Genomic DNA, 16,957 nt, shown 5'->3' on the forward strand with positions numbered 1-16,957 from the left:
AGCAATCATACAACCGGGCCTGGTAAATTCCCTCACAACAAAAAATAGAGCCCTGTATCTCCAGTTTCTCAACCACACTCTTCATTTACCCAGCCTCACAACTGAAACAATTAGTCTGCCACCCAGGACAAGAACCAAAAGCAGAAAAAAATGCTTTGAAATGGGAGTAAATTTTAACTAAGCACAAAGCAAACAAATGCTCAAGTTCACAGCTCAGAAAAAGCGGAGGTCAGAACAGTAGAGAAAGAAGCCCACGTGCCATGAAGGCTGAGTGCCTGTGAGGCACATTCATTTAACACACTCGGCTGCTAACCAAAAGGTTGGAGGTTTGAGTCCACCCAGAGTCACCTCGGAAGAAAGGCCTAGTGATCAACTTCCAAAAATTCAGCCCTTGAGAACCCTATGACGCACTACATGGAGTCGCCATGAGTTGGAACCGACTCGGCGGCAACTATTAACTGGTCACGAAGGCCATGCTGGTAGATGTGTTTTAGAAATCAATTCAACCCTTTTCTAAAATAACTGGCAATAACCTACGTGGCTCAGGTTAACAGGTAACACTGCCTTTGCTCTCTGTCCTCAGTCCTGGCCAGTCAGAATATGCCAACCTCAGGGCTGTTACTGGTTCAGGAATGAGCACATAGTCAAAGCCAAGACAATCACAGTCCTCCTGAAGACTTTTGCTTGATCTGCTAGAAAAGGTATACTCTACTTCCCCACTAGCTCACCAAGTGTTGAGGGCAGCAGGTGCCTCCTGGCATCTGTTTTTGTCACCACTCAGTCTCCCTGAAAAATGAAGTCAGTGGAGAAGAAACCAGAGCTAAAAAAGGAAGGAGACATATAGGGCCCCAGTAGCATTGTTTAAACCCATCAATGTAGTCATGCCAAAAACACTTACAAGCAATAATTTACTTCTGTTTGTTTAAGTCAGTTGGAGTTGAATTTTTGACTTTTGCACCCAAACTAATCTTGACTAATACATCCATATATAAAGCTCAGACAACGAGACCTAAGAATGAAACATCAAAAAAGAACTGATTCAAGCTGCGCCATCTTGGACAAACCACTTAACCTGCCTGAGCCTCCGTTTATTCATATTCTAAAGTGGGAGAAAACCTGGGATCCCATCATTAATTCACACATGATGTTAAGAGGATCAAATGAGCTAAGATGTATGGGGAAATTCCTAAAGAGCCAAAACAAAAAAATCCATTGCTGTCGAGACCATTCCAATTCACAGTGACCCTAAAGGACTGAGTAGAACTGTCTCAGGGTTTCTGAGGCTGTAATCTTTACTAAAGCAGACTACAATACCATTCTCCTGTGGAGGGCCTGATGGATTTGAACCACTGACCTTTTGGTTAGTAGCCAAGTGCTTAACCACTGCGCCACCAGGGCTCCTTTTCAGAGCAAAATAGGCACCATTTCTAGAGGACAGACCAGAAGCGAAGGAGCCACATGGCATGACTGGTGTTCCGAGACCCCGGTAGCACAAATCACCTTTCTTCCGAGCTTGTGAGATGAGGTCAGCTGCACTCTTGCTCATGACCTTCGTGATGTAGAGAGGGCAGTTGGTTTGGCTGGCAATGGTGATGGCACGAAACACAGCCTCGGCTTCCAGCTGCAAGAGAAAAAAAATCCCCAGGAGTCAATAGGAACATGAGCCTCTTAAACCTGCCACTTCCCTGCCAACACAAACTGTGAGAAGGCAGTGTAGTGCAGAAGTTAAAAGCCTAGGATCCAAACTCCAGATCTACCACTTCCTGGCCATGTCACTTAACTTCTCACAATTTCTCACCTGTAAAACAGAGACAAGAAGAGTATAGCAAAAGGTTGTGTGAGAGCAATACCTGGCTCAGAGTAAGCACCTAATGAATGTGAAGAGTTTTCCTTAGTCTCCTGCCTCCTCTCCTTGTGATAAACCAAAGGCTACATCTGAATGGAAGCCTTTTCTCCCCAGACTTCCCAGGACAGATGTTCTGGGAAAACATAATCACACCATTATGCCTAAATAAAAAAAAAACAAACCCGTTGTCTTCGAGTTGATTCTGACGATAGGACAGGCTAGAACTGCCCCATAGGGTTTCCAAGGAGCACATGGTGGATTCGAACTGCCGACCTTTTGGTTAGCAGCCGAGCTCTTAACCACTGTACCACCAGGGCGGCATTATGCCTAAAGTAACCAGCAAAGGCAGTTAGGTGTCACATTTACACAAATCCTTTCCTGCAGCCACAGGTGGTCAGCAAAGGGTTAATTCTAGGAGGTACTTCTTACAACAACAATCCCCAGGCTTCTTAGCACAAGGGCTTCTTTTAGTATCCAGCTCATCCACTCCACCCTAATGGAGAATTCATGTTTTCAAATATGCTAACCAACCCAGTTGCACTTATTAAGTAACAAGTTATGAGCTTCTCCTTATTTTATTAACAAAGATGGCTGTGGGCTCTGAGACAGCCTGGGTCTGAGTCCTGGCTCTGCCACTCACTGGCTGGGTGACCTCAGGTAAGTTACACAGCCTCCCAAAGCCTCAGTTTCCTTTTCTGTAATGCGGGGATATTGACAGAAGCTGGTACAGGGCTGCTGTGAGGACTGAATGAGTTAATCTTCGTAAGGCAATTAGCCCATTCCTGGAACAAGGCAGAGTGTTCCTCCAGGCCAATAACTGCCCTCAGTAATAAGGATAATAATTGGTGTTATTGCTGGTTGCAGTTTCTCACCAGCATGAGAGAGCCTGTGCTACGACACAAGCCCAAGTCCAATTTACCCCAAAGCAGAGGCATTTGGCATTTTTCCTTTCAATCAGCAACAGTTAATTTTTGGATGGATATGACATCCTGGTAAGCCTGTGCAGCCCAGCACTTTAAAAAAAAATACCAAAAATAGTTTGCGGATGCCAACTAGTGTATAATGCAAACCAGTCACCACCCACGGTGGCTGGGACTCATCAGACAGGCTCTAAGCACTTGGCTGGTGGAGCTGGCAGGCCCCAGCTGCACCTTGTTCCCTGTGGACAAGGCTCTGGAGGCCCCTAAGCTCAGGTGAATGCAGTGACCACCCTGAAGCACCCAGACCTCTATACCCTGGCGTGGCTGTCTCTGTGCCTTGGGTCCCAGCTCTCTGAGAGGCATCACTCTAGATGGTATCTGGGTGTGCTTTGAATTTAAGAAAGGCTGGCTCCTCCCATGCTCATTCCATCCTCTTCACACCTATGTTGACCACTTCAGCTCCCCATGACCTCAGGCCTGGCCCCTTTGATCTGCTTCCCTCTCAGCACTGCAGGTTTTCCAGCACTTTGACAACATGACTATCTTTGGAAGGTTACATCACCCTCCAGCTTCACCCAAAAGGCTTGCAAGGTTGTCGGGATCTGCAGCTGAGAGGCTTTCTACTAAAAAGGAGACGGAACAGAGAGAGGGTGGGGATGAGGGGGGCCTGAAAAAACAAACCAAGTAACAAAAATAGATTTTGCTCTGAAATCCCCTGGCTGCTGCTGAAGAAATCTATCTTGACAACACATCTCTACAGTGACCAGCATTTAAGACAAGTTTCACAAACAGTGCTGATAACTCTGGCCTGCTTGAACTGTGTAGAGTTTCCCAGTCCTTCCAACATGACGGGCTAGTAGATTAACCTCTTGGGCTTCAGCTTCCTGACCTGCACAACTGGCATAATAATGCCAACTACCCAGAGCCTTGGCAAGGACAGTCAAGACAATACTTGGAATAAGCACAGTACTGGGTACAAGGAAGTACTCAGTAAAAACCAAAACCAAATCCACTGCCATCGAGTTGATTCCGACTCACAGCCACCCTACAGGACAGGGTAGAACTGCCCCATAGGATTTTCAAGGCTGTAAATCATTATGGGAGCAGACTGCCACATCTTTCTCCCATGGAGCAGCTGGTGGGCTTGAACTACCAACCTTTCAGTTAGCAGCCAAGCGCTTAACTACTGCACCATCGGGGCCCCTCTGAAGTACTCAGTGGGAAACCAAAAACCAAACTCATTGCCGTTGAGTCGATTCCAACTCATGGTGACCCCTGTGAAGGGACCTGGCATTATTACAGACAGACTTTTCAGGAATGCTGTGTGTGGCTATTATCCCAATTACAAAATTATAAATTGTTTTAAATGTCCATCAAAAATATCACTGGATACAAAGAAGTTTCCAGGATGCTGATAATGTTTCTCAAACTGGGTGCTAGTTAGACAAGTATATTCAGTTTGTGAAAATTCACTGCACCTTTATGATAACGCAGACTTGTTTCTATGTGTGTTACATTTTAATTTTTAAAAGACCCTTAGAAACATCATGAGATGGGTAACGGGAATGCAGTCATTTCTGGTTCTGGCTTCTTCTACCTGTTGTAGAATTTGGACCTTGGAATGACAGGACAGGGACAGGAACAAGGAGGGCTTTGAATTTGCTCCAGGTGCCAGACCCAGGCTAGTCTCCCAAAGCCAATTTGCTGTCTGCCATATGGAACATCAATTCCCAGCGCTATGCCCTACGCCAGCAGCTCAAGTTCCTGACTTCCCAGAGACACAGAATCAGATGCTTGTTACCTTTTATTCTCTCTTTAGCTGCTAAGCACAGACACACATCATCATTTTATACATGGAAAACGCCCATACCGGGACGTAATCATCATCTCACACCAATGGATGGGTATGGCGCCTATGGAAAATCCTTTCAACCTCCTATCCACACGGCCAATATTTTGCAGGACTCACTCCAATGTAATGTGGAATAAGGGAGTAAGTGAAAATGCTTCCATCCACACTGATTAGTAAAGGGATTAGAAATGCCTCACTCCTACTGAATAATTGTGGAGTACACTCTATGTTCTGTTATCTTTAGAGGGGTTGGGGTCAGAAGTAAGCAATTCCCTTGCATTCCTTTCTAATTTCTTCAGGGCCTCTGAGCTAGAGTCAGTCGGAAGTAGTTTCCAACAAAGAATCCCTGACAGAGCAGGAAAAAAGTGGGATGCAGAATTCAAGTTCTAGTAAAAAGACCAGACTTAATGGTCTGTCTGAGACTGGAGGGACCCCGGAGGTCATGGCCCCCGGACTCTCTGTCAGCCCAAAACTAAAACCATTGCCAAAGCCAACTCTTCAGACAAAGATTAAGACATGAAATGTCAGTAAGACATGAAATGATACTGGTGAGGAGTATGCTTCTTAGCTCAAGTAGACACGAGACTATGTGGGCAGCTCCTGTTTGGAAGTGAAATGAGAAGGCAGAGGGGGACAGGAGCTGGTTGAATGGACACAGGAAATACAGAGTGGAGAGAAGGAGTGTGCTGTCACATTGCAGGGAGAGTAACTAGGGTCATATAACAATATGTGTATAAGTTTTTGTATGAGAAACTGACTGGAATTATAAACTTCCACTTAAAAAAAAACCCAGTGCCGTTGAGTCGAAACTTCTACTTAGAGCACAATTAAAAAAAAAAAAAAAAAAAAACCAGAAGTGGTTTCTGAAAGAAATGCCCCAATACAGCTGTGTGGTATTCAGATTCTCGCCACTTTTCAGCCATGTTTATTTGTACTTTGGGTGTGTATGTGCCCAGGGATGAAAACACTCATAATATAAACATGAGCTGTAGAGACTGCTGGGACTATGATAACAGAAGGCTTTTGGCAGATGCTGGTAAAGAAAAGAGCTTTCACTGCTACTGTTCTCTCCCCCGCCTAACCCCTCCAACGCCCTGCAACTTACCTCCTCTGGTCTGCTCAGAACATGGCCTTCTGGGCCAGTTATCCCCATTTCCAACATGCGGGTTTGTTCCTAGAATGATAAAAGAATAGATAGTTTTAAAATGAGCTCAGTTGAGACTTGGAAAAGCTAGGCAGTATGTTCTGCTCTAAAGATGTGTTCAGGGGAAAAAAAGAATAAGATGTGTTATGTTGAAAAAATTGCAAAATAGGGTGGAATTTTTATTAAAAAGAGAAAAGACATTTAGGGGTAGCTTGAGCCCTGGTGGCACAGTTGTTAAGAGCTCAGCTGCTAACCAAAAAGGTTGGCAGTTGGAATCCACCAGCCACTCCTTAGAAACTCTACAGGCAAGTCTACTCTGTCCTATAGGGTCGCTATGAGTCGGAATCAATTCAACAGCAATGGATTCGGTTTGTTTTTTTTTTTTGCTTTTAATAAAAGAGTCTGTTAGAGTATCAATTTTTTCTCTACAATACCTATCAAAAGTCACACCATCTCACTTGTTCGTCATCTCTTTCAGGCCTACCTACCTCCAAAAGTGAATTTGTTTATGCATTTCTGATTTCAAAGTCCATGCATCCAACAAAACATATTCAGTATCTGCTTCTGCTTGGCTCTGCCTTAAGTACTTGAATGTCATGTGGTCCCTGACCTCGTGGAGCTTACAGTTTAGTGCTCTGTTTCCCAAAGTATGGTCCATCTACCACGTACATCTGAATTACCTGGGTTGTTATTAAAGAAATGCAGATTTCTGGCCCCATCCAGGACTACCAAATCAGAATAAAAATAAAAAATTTTTTTCATGGGGTTAAATCCTAGGAGTCTGTATTTTAATAAGCCCCTCAAACTTTAACCCTTTGGCTTGAATGAATGGATTCAGAATTTAGCCGGACAAAATAATGCCTCTAAACAGCACATCTGAGTTAGTCTTTCAGTCAAATTCTAGTTAACCAAGTTGTAGACATGACAGAATAACTGACCCTTATGCCTGATGGTTAAATTCCTAAGAGTTCTGGCCAGCTTTCAGGAAGAAGTAGGTGACTAGGCAGTGAACACACACATGGACTAATTGCAGCTGGCAGAAGTCCTAAACCACCATATCTGCGGCTTTGCTGGCATTCACTCTCCAATTACTAGAGCCAATTCAAGTGTCCCTCTGTACCAGCAAGGTGACCCAGTGGCCTGGGTGTATGCTGGTGATACAGGAGATGAAGGAGCGAGGATGAACTCAATTAAGCCTTGTTTCACTTTGAAACTATGAGCTATTTACAAAGGAAATAATTTCTTCCACCTGGAAAAGAAGAACTTTTTTTTTAATAACAAATTATTGTAAAAGAGAGTAGGAAGAAAATGCACATACTATAATCATAAGAAGTAAAATGGTAACCCCTCCACTTTTAATCCTTGCTGTCTCTAAGTGGCACAAACGGTTTGCAATTGACTACTACCCACAAGGTTGGTGATTCAAATCCAGCCGCATCAAGGAAGAAAGGCCTGGCAATCTGTGACCACAAAGATTACAGCCAAGAAAATCCTATGAAGAAGTTCTACTCTGTTACACATGGGGTTACCATGAGTTGGAATCAATTCAATGGCAATGGGTTTGGTTGGTTTTTGTTCTCATTTATGGAAACTTGGACTGAATAAAATTTCTTCCAAACTCTGATAAGTTTCCTCTCTGAATTGCCTCCTGATGTCACATAAGGGTTAAGGTCTCCAACTAAAGCATCTTCAGCCTTCTGTGATACTCTCACTTCTACCTTATTTAAAAGTGCCAGGGCAAGAGAGCTCACACAGGATGAGGCCAGCTGGAGCAGTGGTTTCTAAGCACTTTCAGATCATGGGGTGGAAAGTGTGGGGGGAAAGCTTTCAAAATACAGTCGCCCGAACTCTGTTATTGTTATGTGCTGTCTAGTCAATTCCGACTCATGGTGACTCTACAGGACAGAGTAAAACTGCTCCATAGAGTTTCCTAGACTGTAATCCTTTCGGGAGCAGATCACCAGGTCTTTTCTCCTACACAGCAGCTGGTGGGTTTGAACCACCAACCTTTGGGTTAGCAGCCAAGTGCTTAACCACTGGGCTCCTTGTCTGAACTCTACTACTTGCCTATGAATGAAAATCTCTGAAATTGGCAGGGGGGGAAGAAAAAACACAGGGATCTCTCTTTAAGCTTTATATTCTGCTTAAAGATTCTGACGCACTGTCATATTGGGAAGTCCTCCTTGCACGGGCAGAGGAGCAGGGGGCAGCTGAGGCACAGACAGCAGCTACAGTCACATCACGGTGTGAGTCTCGACACAATCGCAGCTGGCTCCGTAATGAAAGGGACTGTGTCTTTTTCATCTTTGCTCTCCAAGTCTTGGCACATAATAGGGCCCAATAAATATTTAAAGACACTGTGCTCTCAGATTGTCCTGTCACCTTGAAATTCTTAAAAGTCGTCCTTGTTTGAACCCCAAAGGAAAAGATTCTTCTCGCTCTTTAGTCCCTTTGGCATACAAGCAGCAAGGTATTCTGAGTACGGCAGCTGCCTTCATTTAGACGTGATAAAATCTTTCAGCTCAAGATGAATTTAATAAACACACACAAGAAACTCATCCAAATGGAAAAATGCTCTTATTCTTTTCCTGACTGAGACCAGATCTTCCCGAGGTAGGGAATGGGGACATCAGAGATGCTCTGTGCTTACAGAGCCACAAGAGGAAGAGGAGCTGGGAAAAGGGACCTTATGTTGGAGCCCATTTGCCTCCAGGGAGTCTAGAATGAAAAGCAGGAAGCACACTGTCTATGATGGCTGGGGGGCGGGCAGGGACCTTTGGCTGCTGCGTTGAAAACTTGGAGAAGGAAGAGGAGTGACAGCCTTAACATTGCTGGGATGCCTCCCATAGGAGCAAGAACTCTGGACCCTCTCTGGAAAGTGATTTCATTATCCTGGGCGCCTGGGGGATGTGGGGGAATGTGCTGTCAGGAGCCTGGCTAATGAATTTCCCTGGTCATAAGAGAGAGGAAAATGCACACGTAGCTCTCATCTTCCACCAGCAGGACAATGTTCAGAGTCTGGAGCCCTGCACTGCTGGGAGGACTTTGTCTGAGCGGCTGGTGCAAGGGGCCACAGATGTACCATCTCTGCCCACTACACATCACCTTAGGGGCTAAGATTTGGCTCTACCAGTTACTGGTTGTGTGCTCTGGACCGGTCATCTAATCATTCTGAGCCTCAGTGTTCTCATCTGTATAATAGGGAGGATAATAGGCATCTTTAGAGTTGGGGAAGCTTAAGTGAGAACCTACTGGAGCACTTACCAGTACCTAGCAGGTAACAGTAATTGTGCACCTATTACTACTGCTATTAGACACCATTGTTCATTGCAGCACTACTGATAATAGTCAAAAGGTGGAAACAGCCTAAATGTCCATCAACAGATGAATGAATAAACAATGGAACACTACTGAGCAATAAGGAGAAATGAAGTCCATATACAACATGGATGAACTTTGAAAACATTATGTTGAGTGAGGTAGGTCAATCACAAAAGGGCAAATATCGTATGATCTCACTCATATAAAATACCTAGAATAGGCAAATGTATAGAAGTCATATTAGTGGTTACCAGGAAGGGTAATGAAAATTTAGACAATGGATATTGGTGATGGTCATACAATAGGATTAATAATGTAACTGTTGTAAATTCAACATGTCAAAAATGTTAAATTGGCAAATGTTGTGTTATATATATTTACAGTAATTAAAGAAAAAAATGCTACCACTGTTAGGAGCTAAAGGTTCTGAGATTTAGGTCAGCCTAAACGTTGTTCTCACATCCCCGTCAACCGAATTCACCAAATCCTGGACAACGTCTAAAAGGAAAGTACAACCCAAGCATTTGTGAGATATGGAACGCATCTGTTTTGGCTCACCTCTAAAGCAGAGTGCCTGGTCTAAAGTGCTCAGGCAATACTCTTTGAAAGAATGAATAATGGTTTCTTGCTGTTAATGTTATCAAATGGACTGAGAGAGCCCACTCTTTTTTTCTGGCTGCCTTCTCTTAGCAGAGGCCAATCCTGAATGTTTCTGAGATAAACAAAGCCTTTCCCAAGACACATCTGTACATCTATCCCATTAGGCAGCCCAGGAGATGGAGAAGAGAATATTGCTTCCTGCTTCCTTGCAAATGATCGATCTGGGCTTTGGGGCCCTCAATTTCATCACTCTTTCCTCAAGTTTCTCAATATAACTTCTAGGAAACCAGTGGGACGTCTGATCCCCACAAGACCTACATTTTTTATTATCTAAGGCAGTGAGTTCTGCACACCTGGATCAGATTTATGGTTTCAGAGTCATAATGCCTGAGAGTTTTTCTTTAGGACAGAGACTGTCAGATAGCAATGCTCTCCCACTGAATGGTCCAATTTGAAAATCTCCTTCCAGGACATCTTTTCTGATTCCCCAGAGTGGCCAGATCTCTTTCTATTTTACAGCATCTTCTACTGTCTCCCTTGCTTATCTACATTTCCCCTCCTAGACTGAGAGGTTCTTTAGGGCATGTTCTGCCCTGAGCTGTGCCAGGGCACTTTTGATGGTCTCTTGCACACATTGAGAGCTCAAGCAGCACTGAAGACATGAGGAAAGCCCATGTAGAAAGCACATTGCAAGGAGCTGCACAGTGTTACCTGGGCAATGATATCCCCATTTTCAGCGTGAACTTGGGCAATGGCCCCCAGCTCTCCCAGGCAGCTGAAGATCTCATACAGCTGAAATAGAAATGAGCGTTTGACATTGTGATTCACAAGTCACTGGTGCTTTTAACAATCTAATAAAAGTGCTGATGACAAAATCCAAAGCTAAAAAATAGTGGGATGAGCTAAGGAAAGTGCCTAGGGAGGAAATACAGACTAAAATAAGCATGACCAAAAGGAGTGCTAGTCTAATGGAACTCCAGAAAACTCTGTCTTTGTAAAGAACCTTGAGTCTCTAGAGGCAGACGGGGCAAACATATAGAAAGCGTCTTTTCACCAACCCCTGTACTCTGTCTCTGGCAAACATTTTTAATGCAATTATTTCCCACTGAGCTGAGATCGAGCTTCAGAATCCTTCTCAACAAGTGCTCCTGAAAGCTACTACCTCCTGGTCAGCAGCTGACACAAAAGCTGAAAACCTTGCTTCTTAACCTCTCAGGATAAACCTACCTTCACCTCCTAACTAGCAGGTATGGTAATGAATTTCTTGTGAATCCTATGAAAACTTGAGATTTATCTAGAACAATCCCATCCCAAATTTCTTAGAAGAGTCCGAGGCAAGTTGATACTATTATTACCCCAAATAGCAGAAAAGTCCCTCTTTAATCCTGCGAGGATGACAACCTCACGCTTTCACTGAGCTTATAAGGGGTTTGGAGTTTATTTGGGACGTAGAGACTCAGGCATGCTCTTCCTCTTACACTGTTGAGGAAGATGTGGCCAGTGGGAATTCTAGCTCCCTTTCTATCTGGCCATAGGCCACCTGCCGGTAACTTTATTTAAAAAGTAGCATGGACTGCAAGGGCTTCCATAAGCACTCTGGCCCAGGAATCTCCCACAGTGACCACAGTGACTCATGTGAAAAGCCAAGGTCATCAGCAAAAACAGAAAACCCACCCCGCTACCCAAACCACACAGCAAATGGGCTGTTACCTCTGTGTTGGACACTTGATACAAATCCTTATAGGCCATGTAAACCATGAAGGAGTTAACCCCTGTAAGAGAGAGGAGAGGTACGGGGAAACAAGAGAAAGTATTATCACGACCAGTCACCACTCTTTGCACCCACTTCTCTCTATCACCCATGAGACAAATTATAATAAAGGTTCCTGTCCAATGCAAAGCAGATAGCTTTCTTCACATTCTTCGAAAGCATTTTCTGTGTGTCCAGTTCCTCCCTCCCCACCCCATAAAATCAACAATTCCTAAGTGATGTCATAACCAAACGGTATCTGCTTCCACACCTCTTCCTCACCTCTCCCCCTCAAGCATTCTCCAGTAGAGGGCAGATATGTTTTGATATCTTTCGAGGCAATATTTATCATAAAGAATCACTGTAGTATAGCAGCTGTGTTCATACATTGGGGTTACACCACCTGGAATCCACCACATACTAGCTCAGCGAGCTTGGACTATTTAGCCTCTCTGAGACTTGGTTTCCTCATCTATAAAATGGGAACAATAATAATACCCTACTTCATAAGGTGGTTGTGAACATTGATTGAAACAAAGCATACAGAGGTCTTGTCATCAGGCCTGGCACATATTTGGTCTCCATTAATGGATCTCCTGGGGATTGGTTTATGTCACTATTTAATGAATGTCTGCTATACACTAGGCCTGTACAGGGTATTAGATCTGAGAGGAGAACTAAGATAGACCTTGCCCTTGGAGAGCTAACAGAGATAATGGACAGAAGGTGTTATGGACTGAATTGTGTCTCCCCAAAATATGTGCTGCAAATCTTAACCTCTATACCTGTGGTTATAATCCCATTTTGGAATGAATTTTTGTTATGTTATTGAGGCAGTATTAGTGTAGGGTCTGTCTTAAATCAATCTTTTTTTGAGACAAAAGCAGATTAAGCAAGCAGCAAAAGAGCAGAGATGAGGGAAGACAGATGCCAAGACACATGAAGATGACCAAGGACCAGAAGCTCAGAAGAGACAAGGACCTTCCTCCAGAGCTGACAGAAAGAGAAAGGCTTCTCCTAGAGCCAGTGCCCTGAATTTGGACTTCTAGCCTCCTAACTTACAAAATAAATTTCTGTTTATTAAAGCCACCCACTTGTGGTATTTCTCTCATAGCATCACTAGATAACTAACACAGAAGGCAAGTTTCAATTGAGGTCTAAATATCTAAGTCCTAAGGGTTATAAGGGAAACCCTGGTGGTATAGTGTTTAAGTGCTATGGCTGCTAACCTAAAAGTTGGCAGTTCAAATCCGCCAGGCGCTCCTTGGAAACTCTATGAGGCAGTTCTACTCTATCCTGTAGGGTCACTATGAGTTGGAATCGACTCAACTGCAACAGGTTAAGGGTTATAAGAAGGCCTTGATAGTGCCAACAGTTAACAAGCTCAACTGCTAACCAAAAGGCTGGCAACTTGGGTGCACCCAAAGATGCCTTGGAAGAAAGGCCTAGAGATTTAATTCTGAAAAATGAGCCATTAAAACACTATGGAGGCAGCTGTTCATGGAGGTAATTAGCCACACATTGCATTTTCTCCCTCTATTCCTAACTCTGCTTCTAACTCTGGGTTCCAGGTGAATACAGACTAATTGTACCTTGGATGGCTGTCAGAAGAACTGGATGGCACCCAGCTACCATTACTGAACATTTTGATCAAAGATTCTTGATCAAAAGGGGAATAATGCAAAGCAGAATTTCAAATTCTCATGGACTCTTTCTGGAGCCATGCAGGCTAGATGAACCCCTGAAGCTGCTGCCCTGAGATAATCTTTAAACCTTAAACCAAAAATATCCCCTAAATTCTTCTTAAAACCAAACAATAGTTTAGCTTAACTAGTAAAGAATATCTGCCTTGAGCATTATGTTCTTTTAAGAACTATCTGTATGGGATCAAAATAACAATAGCAACTGGAAAAATTAGATAAGAACCTTAGGGGGCCTAAGTTTATGTTACTGGGGGAGGAACAACTCAGAAAAGGAGGGCGAGAATGGTTGCACAGCTTGAAGGATATAATCGATGTCACTGAATTGTACGTGTAAAGACTGTCAAATTGGTTTATATTTTACTGTGTATATTCTCAACAGCAACAACAAAATAAAATAAATTATTTTAAAAAACAAAACAGCCCAATGGAGTACAGTTCCACTCTGACACACATGGGGTCACCATGAGTTGGAGTCAAGTTAACAGTCACCTTCTTTTTAAGATTTATACAGAAAGAGCTATTTCATTTAGACTCAAACTGATTAATACATTGATTTACAAAAATAGGTAGGAATGGTGAACAGAGGGTCATTTGGGGGAAAAGAAGACAATTTTGGTCTCCAACCATGAAGGCCATCTCAGCCTACAGTGTTCCAGACCGAAAGTGGGTTGTAATTTGAGAACTTCCCTACCCAGAGTGGTTCAACTCTGGGCAGTTTTCTCAGCACTACCCTTCCCACAAGCCTCTATGTTATCCATGGAATGACCCAGGCCTCTTGGCAGGGAAATGGGTGTTGAAGTCATTTAGGTCTCTACCCCAGTTGAGATGCCTGGTGCAAAAGGAGACTCAAGAAAGAAGGGAAGAGGCTCATCTCACATTCTGAATCATGAAGGATGCTTCTCCAAGAGGACTACCTACTCAGGGCTCGTGGGGTAAGGAAGGGATGGAAAGGGAATCTCATCTTCTAAGAGATGTTCCTTATCCCTTCAACTCAGAGCAAACTCCTCTCCTCCACTGAACTCCTAACATTTACATCTAGACTACTTATTTGATAATAGTTCCTGAGTCTTACATATTTATTTGTTTGTTCTTCACTGGACTGCTTCCTTTGCTTGGATGTTCAGCAGAGGCCATGGCTTATATTTTGATATATCCCCTAGGCCACCTTACAATGCTGAGCATATTGCATGTATGTGGGAGGGAGTAAACAGTAAAATATCTGTTGATCAAAAAGTAGAAAGAATTAGACAGCAGAAGAATCTAAGAAAATAATGGGAACCTGTTATGGATTGAATTGTGTCCCCCAAAAATGTATGTCAACTAGGCTAAGCCATGACTCCCAGTATTGCATAGTTGTCTATCATTTTGTGATCTGATGTGATTATTGATGTGCTATAAATACTAACCTCTGTGATGTTAACGAAGCAGGATTACAGGCAGTTATGTTAAGGGGGCAGGACTCAAACTAAAGGATTAGGTTATACCTTGAGTCAATCTCTTTCGAGATATAAAAGAGAGAAGTGAGTGGAGAGGAGAGGGACTTCATACCACCAAGAAAGCAGCACCAGAAGCAGAGCGCATCCTTTGGACCTGGGGACCCTGCACTGAGAAGTTCCTAGACCAAGAGAAGATTGATAACAAGGACCCTGCCCTAGAGCCTACAGAGAGAGAAAGCCTTCTCCTGGAGCTGGTGCCCTGAATTCAGACTTCTAGCTTCCTAAACTGTGAGAGAATAAACTTGTTTGTTAAAGCCATCCACTTGTATTTCTGTAACAGTAGCGCTAAATAACTAAGACAGAACCTAAACCACATACTCACTAAAAGGGTACACACACACATACCTGAACTTGTTTTTAGGCCCCAAGCTCCTAGCCTTAGTGTCAACAAAATCCTTGCTCCCAGAAATGTCTTAGTCTTTTCTGAGGGTACAATTGTTATATAAGAGTAACTGTTTGATCTTCGGAGTAAAAAAAAATAGGAGGGTTTAAAATCCTTAATCTCATGTTTACCAGCATGTTACCTCATGTCAGTTAAGAGAACCTCTCCTAACCTCAGTTTCTTCCTCTGTAAAATGGGCAGTGTATTGCATGGAAGTGAAGAGCACAGACTTTGGATAGATCTGTTGCTTACTAACTCTAATCTTGGGCTAGTTATTTTAAGCCTTACTTTCTCTATCTACAAGGAAGGTATAACAACTCCTCTCTCATGCAGGTGCTATGAGGAGTAAGATCACATACATAAAAATCAAGTGCCTAGAACATGGTGGTACCCACCCAAGCTCATGCTCTAGGTTCTTGGCCCCAAGCAGGGGAAGTGACTCAAATGGGTGGATGGTATGGGAGGGGAAGCCATAGGAGAAGCCAAAGGAGAAGTGCAGGGGGTATGCTCAGGCTCACCTTTGTCCTTGATGAGACTCTGCACTTCCTGCTTGACACTGTCGTTCCAGTGGGTGATGTCCACATGCAGGGCGTAGTCACAGCAGCTCTTCCCATCGGCCCACTCTCGCCACTTCTCATAGGCCTCCGTCAGGCTGGACTCAGGTTCCGGCACTACATGGTCAACTGAAGACAGAGGCAACAGATGGGAGACCCACTGGCACAGGCCTGCTCCTGCTTGTTCAGCTATGGCTGGAGAATCTCCACTCCCTGAGCACAGGATTGACCTTAGAAAGTGCTCCCTGATGGTTTCAAGGTTGCTGAAGACTTAAATGCCACTTAGCTAAGTGATTCTGGGCAAACTACTCGCTTCTCTAAAGCTCAGCTTTCTCATCCTTAAAATGGCTACTGAGTGGGGAGTGGGGAGGTATGTAATAGTGCCTTCTTTCGAGATTTGTTACATGATTAAACAGGAAAATGCTTTAAAAGTGCTTCACTTGATGCCTGGCACATAGTAAGTGTTCGATGAAGTTTAGCTATCAATGAGTGCCTACTCTGTGCCATGCTGTTCAATGCCCATCAAGCCAATTCTGACTGATAGGGACCCCATGACAAAGTAGAACTGCCTCATAAGGTTTTCTTGAAGCCAGGCTCTCTTCTTAAAGTGAAACCCAAAAACCAGTGCCATCGAGTCGATTCCGACTCATAGCGATCCTATAGGACAGAGTAGAACTGCCCCAGTGAAAGGAGGGGTTTTAAGATTATGTTGGGGCTCAAGAGTTTTGCATCCTGGTCCTTTTTGCAATAGAAAAAGTAAACCTGACACCAAATCCATAGGTCCTATTTCCATGTAAATTTTTTTTTGTCTAGAATCCGGTTTCTTTGAGGCCTAAACCTACCCTTTCAGTACCTGCAACCATGGATAACTTTTCAAAAAAATAATAAATACTCACAGTTGGTGGGCATACAGCAAAAATTATACTCTTGTATGTTCCCCTGGGCAACTAGGGGAGAGTATCAATTGGTACAGCCTTGCTGGAGCATAATTTTGAAATAGATATCAAAGATCTTGATATCTGTCATAATGCTTACTCAGTGCTTCTATGCCTATGAATTATTCCTAAGGAAATAAATATGGCTGTATGCAACATTTGGGCTCTCAGGATGTTTGCTACTGCATTATCATGTCAGTGAAAAACCGGCCATGAAGTATTTCACAATGCACGGAGATCGGTTAAATACATAAATCATGATACCTTCATAAAATGCATCATCAGGCATCCATTCAAAACGCTGGGATAGAATCAAACTAAAGGAATGGAAAGATATCTGTGATGTATTATTTAGAGAAAATGGCAGGTTGAATTATAGGACATGTTACGATTTCATTTTCGTTAATAGGAAAAAAATATGCATGGAATATACAGCAAAACTTTACCACTGTTG

General features: G+C 43.4%; 1 protein-coding gene across 2 annotated transcripts in view; it reads right to left on the reverse strand.

Annotated features, from left to right (window-relative positions):
• Window positions 1-16,957, reverse strand: part of DPYSL3 (dihydropyrimidinase like 3) — a 149,908-nt gene that overhangs the window by 19,031 nt on the left and 113,920 nt on the right. For both annotated transcript variants that reach the window (XM_003404830.3, XM_010591597.2), the window contains exons 4-8: window positions 15,533-15,697; window positions 11,394-11,455; window positions 10,395-10,475; window positions 5,724-5,792; window positions 1,501-1,621 (exon numbers count right to left, since the gene is read on the reverse strand). In XM_003404830.3, coding sequence (XP_003404878.3) covers window positions 1,501-1,621; window positions 5,724-5,792; window positions 10,395-10,475; window positions 11,394-11,455; window positions 15,533-15,697 — 498 coding nt within the window. The remainder of the gene's footprint in view (window positions 1-1,500; window positions 1,622-5,723; window positions 5,793-10,394; window positions 10,476-11,393; window positions 11,456-15,532; window positions 15,698-16,957) is intronic.

The sequence above is a fragment of the Loxodonta africana genome, chromosome 2 (assembly GCF_030014295.1).
Source record: "Loxodonta africana isolate mLoxAfr1 chromosome 2, mLoxAfr1.hap2, whole genome shotgun sequence".
Classification (NCBI taxonomy): domain Eukaryota; kingdom Metazoa; phylum Chordata; class Mammalia; order Proboscidea; family Elephantidae; genus Loxodonta; species Loxodonta africana.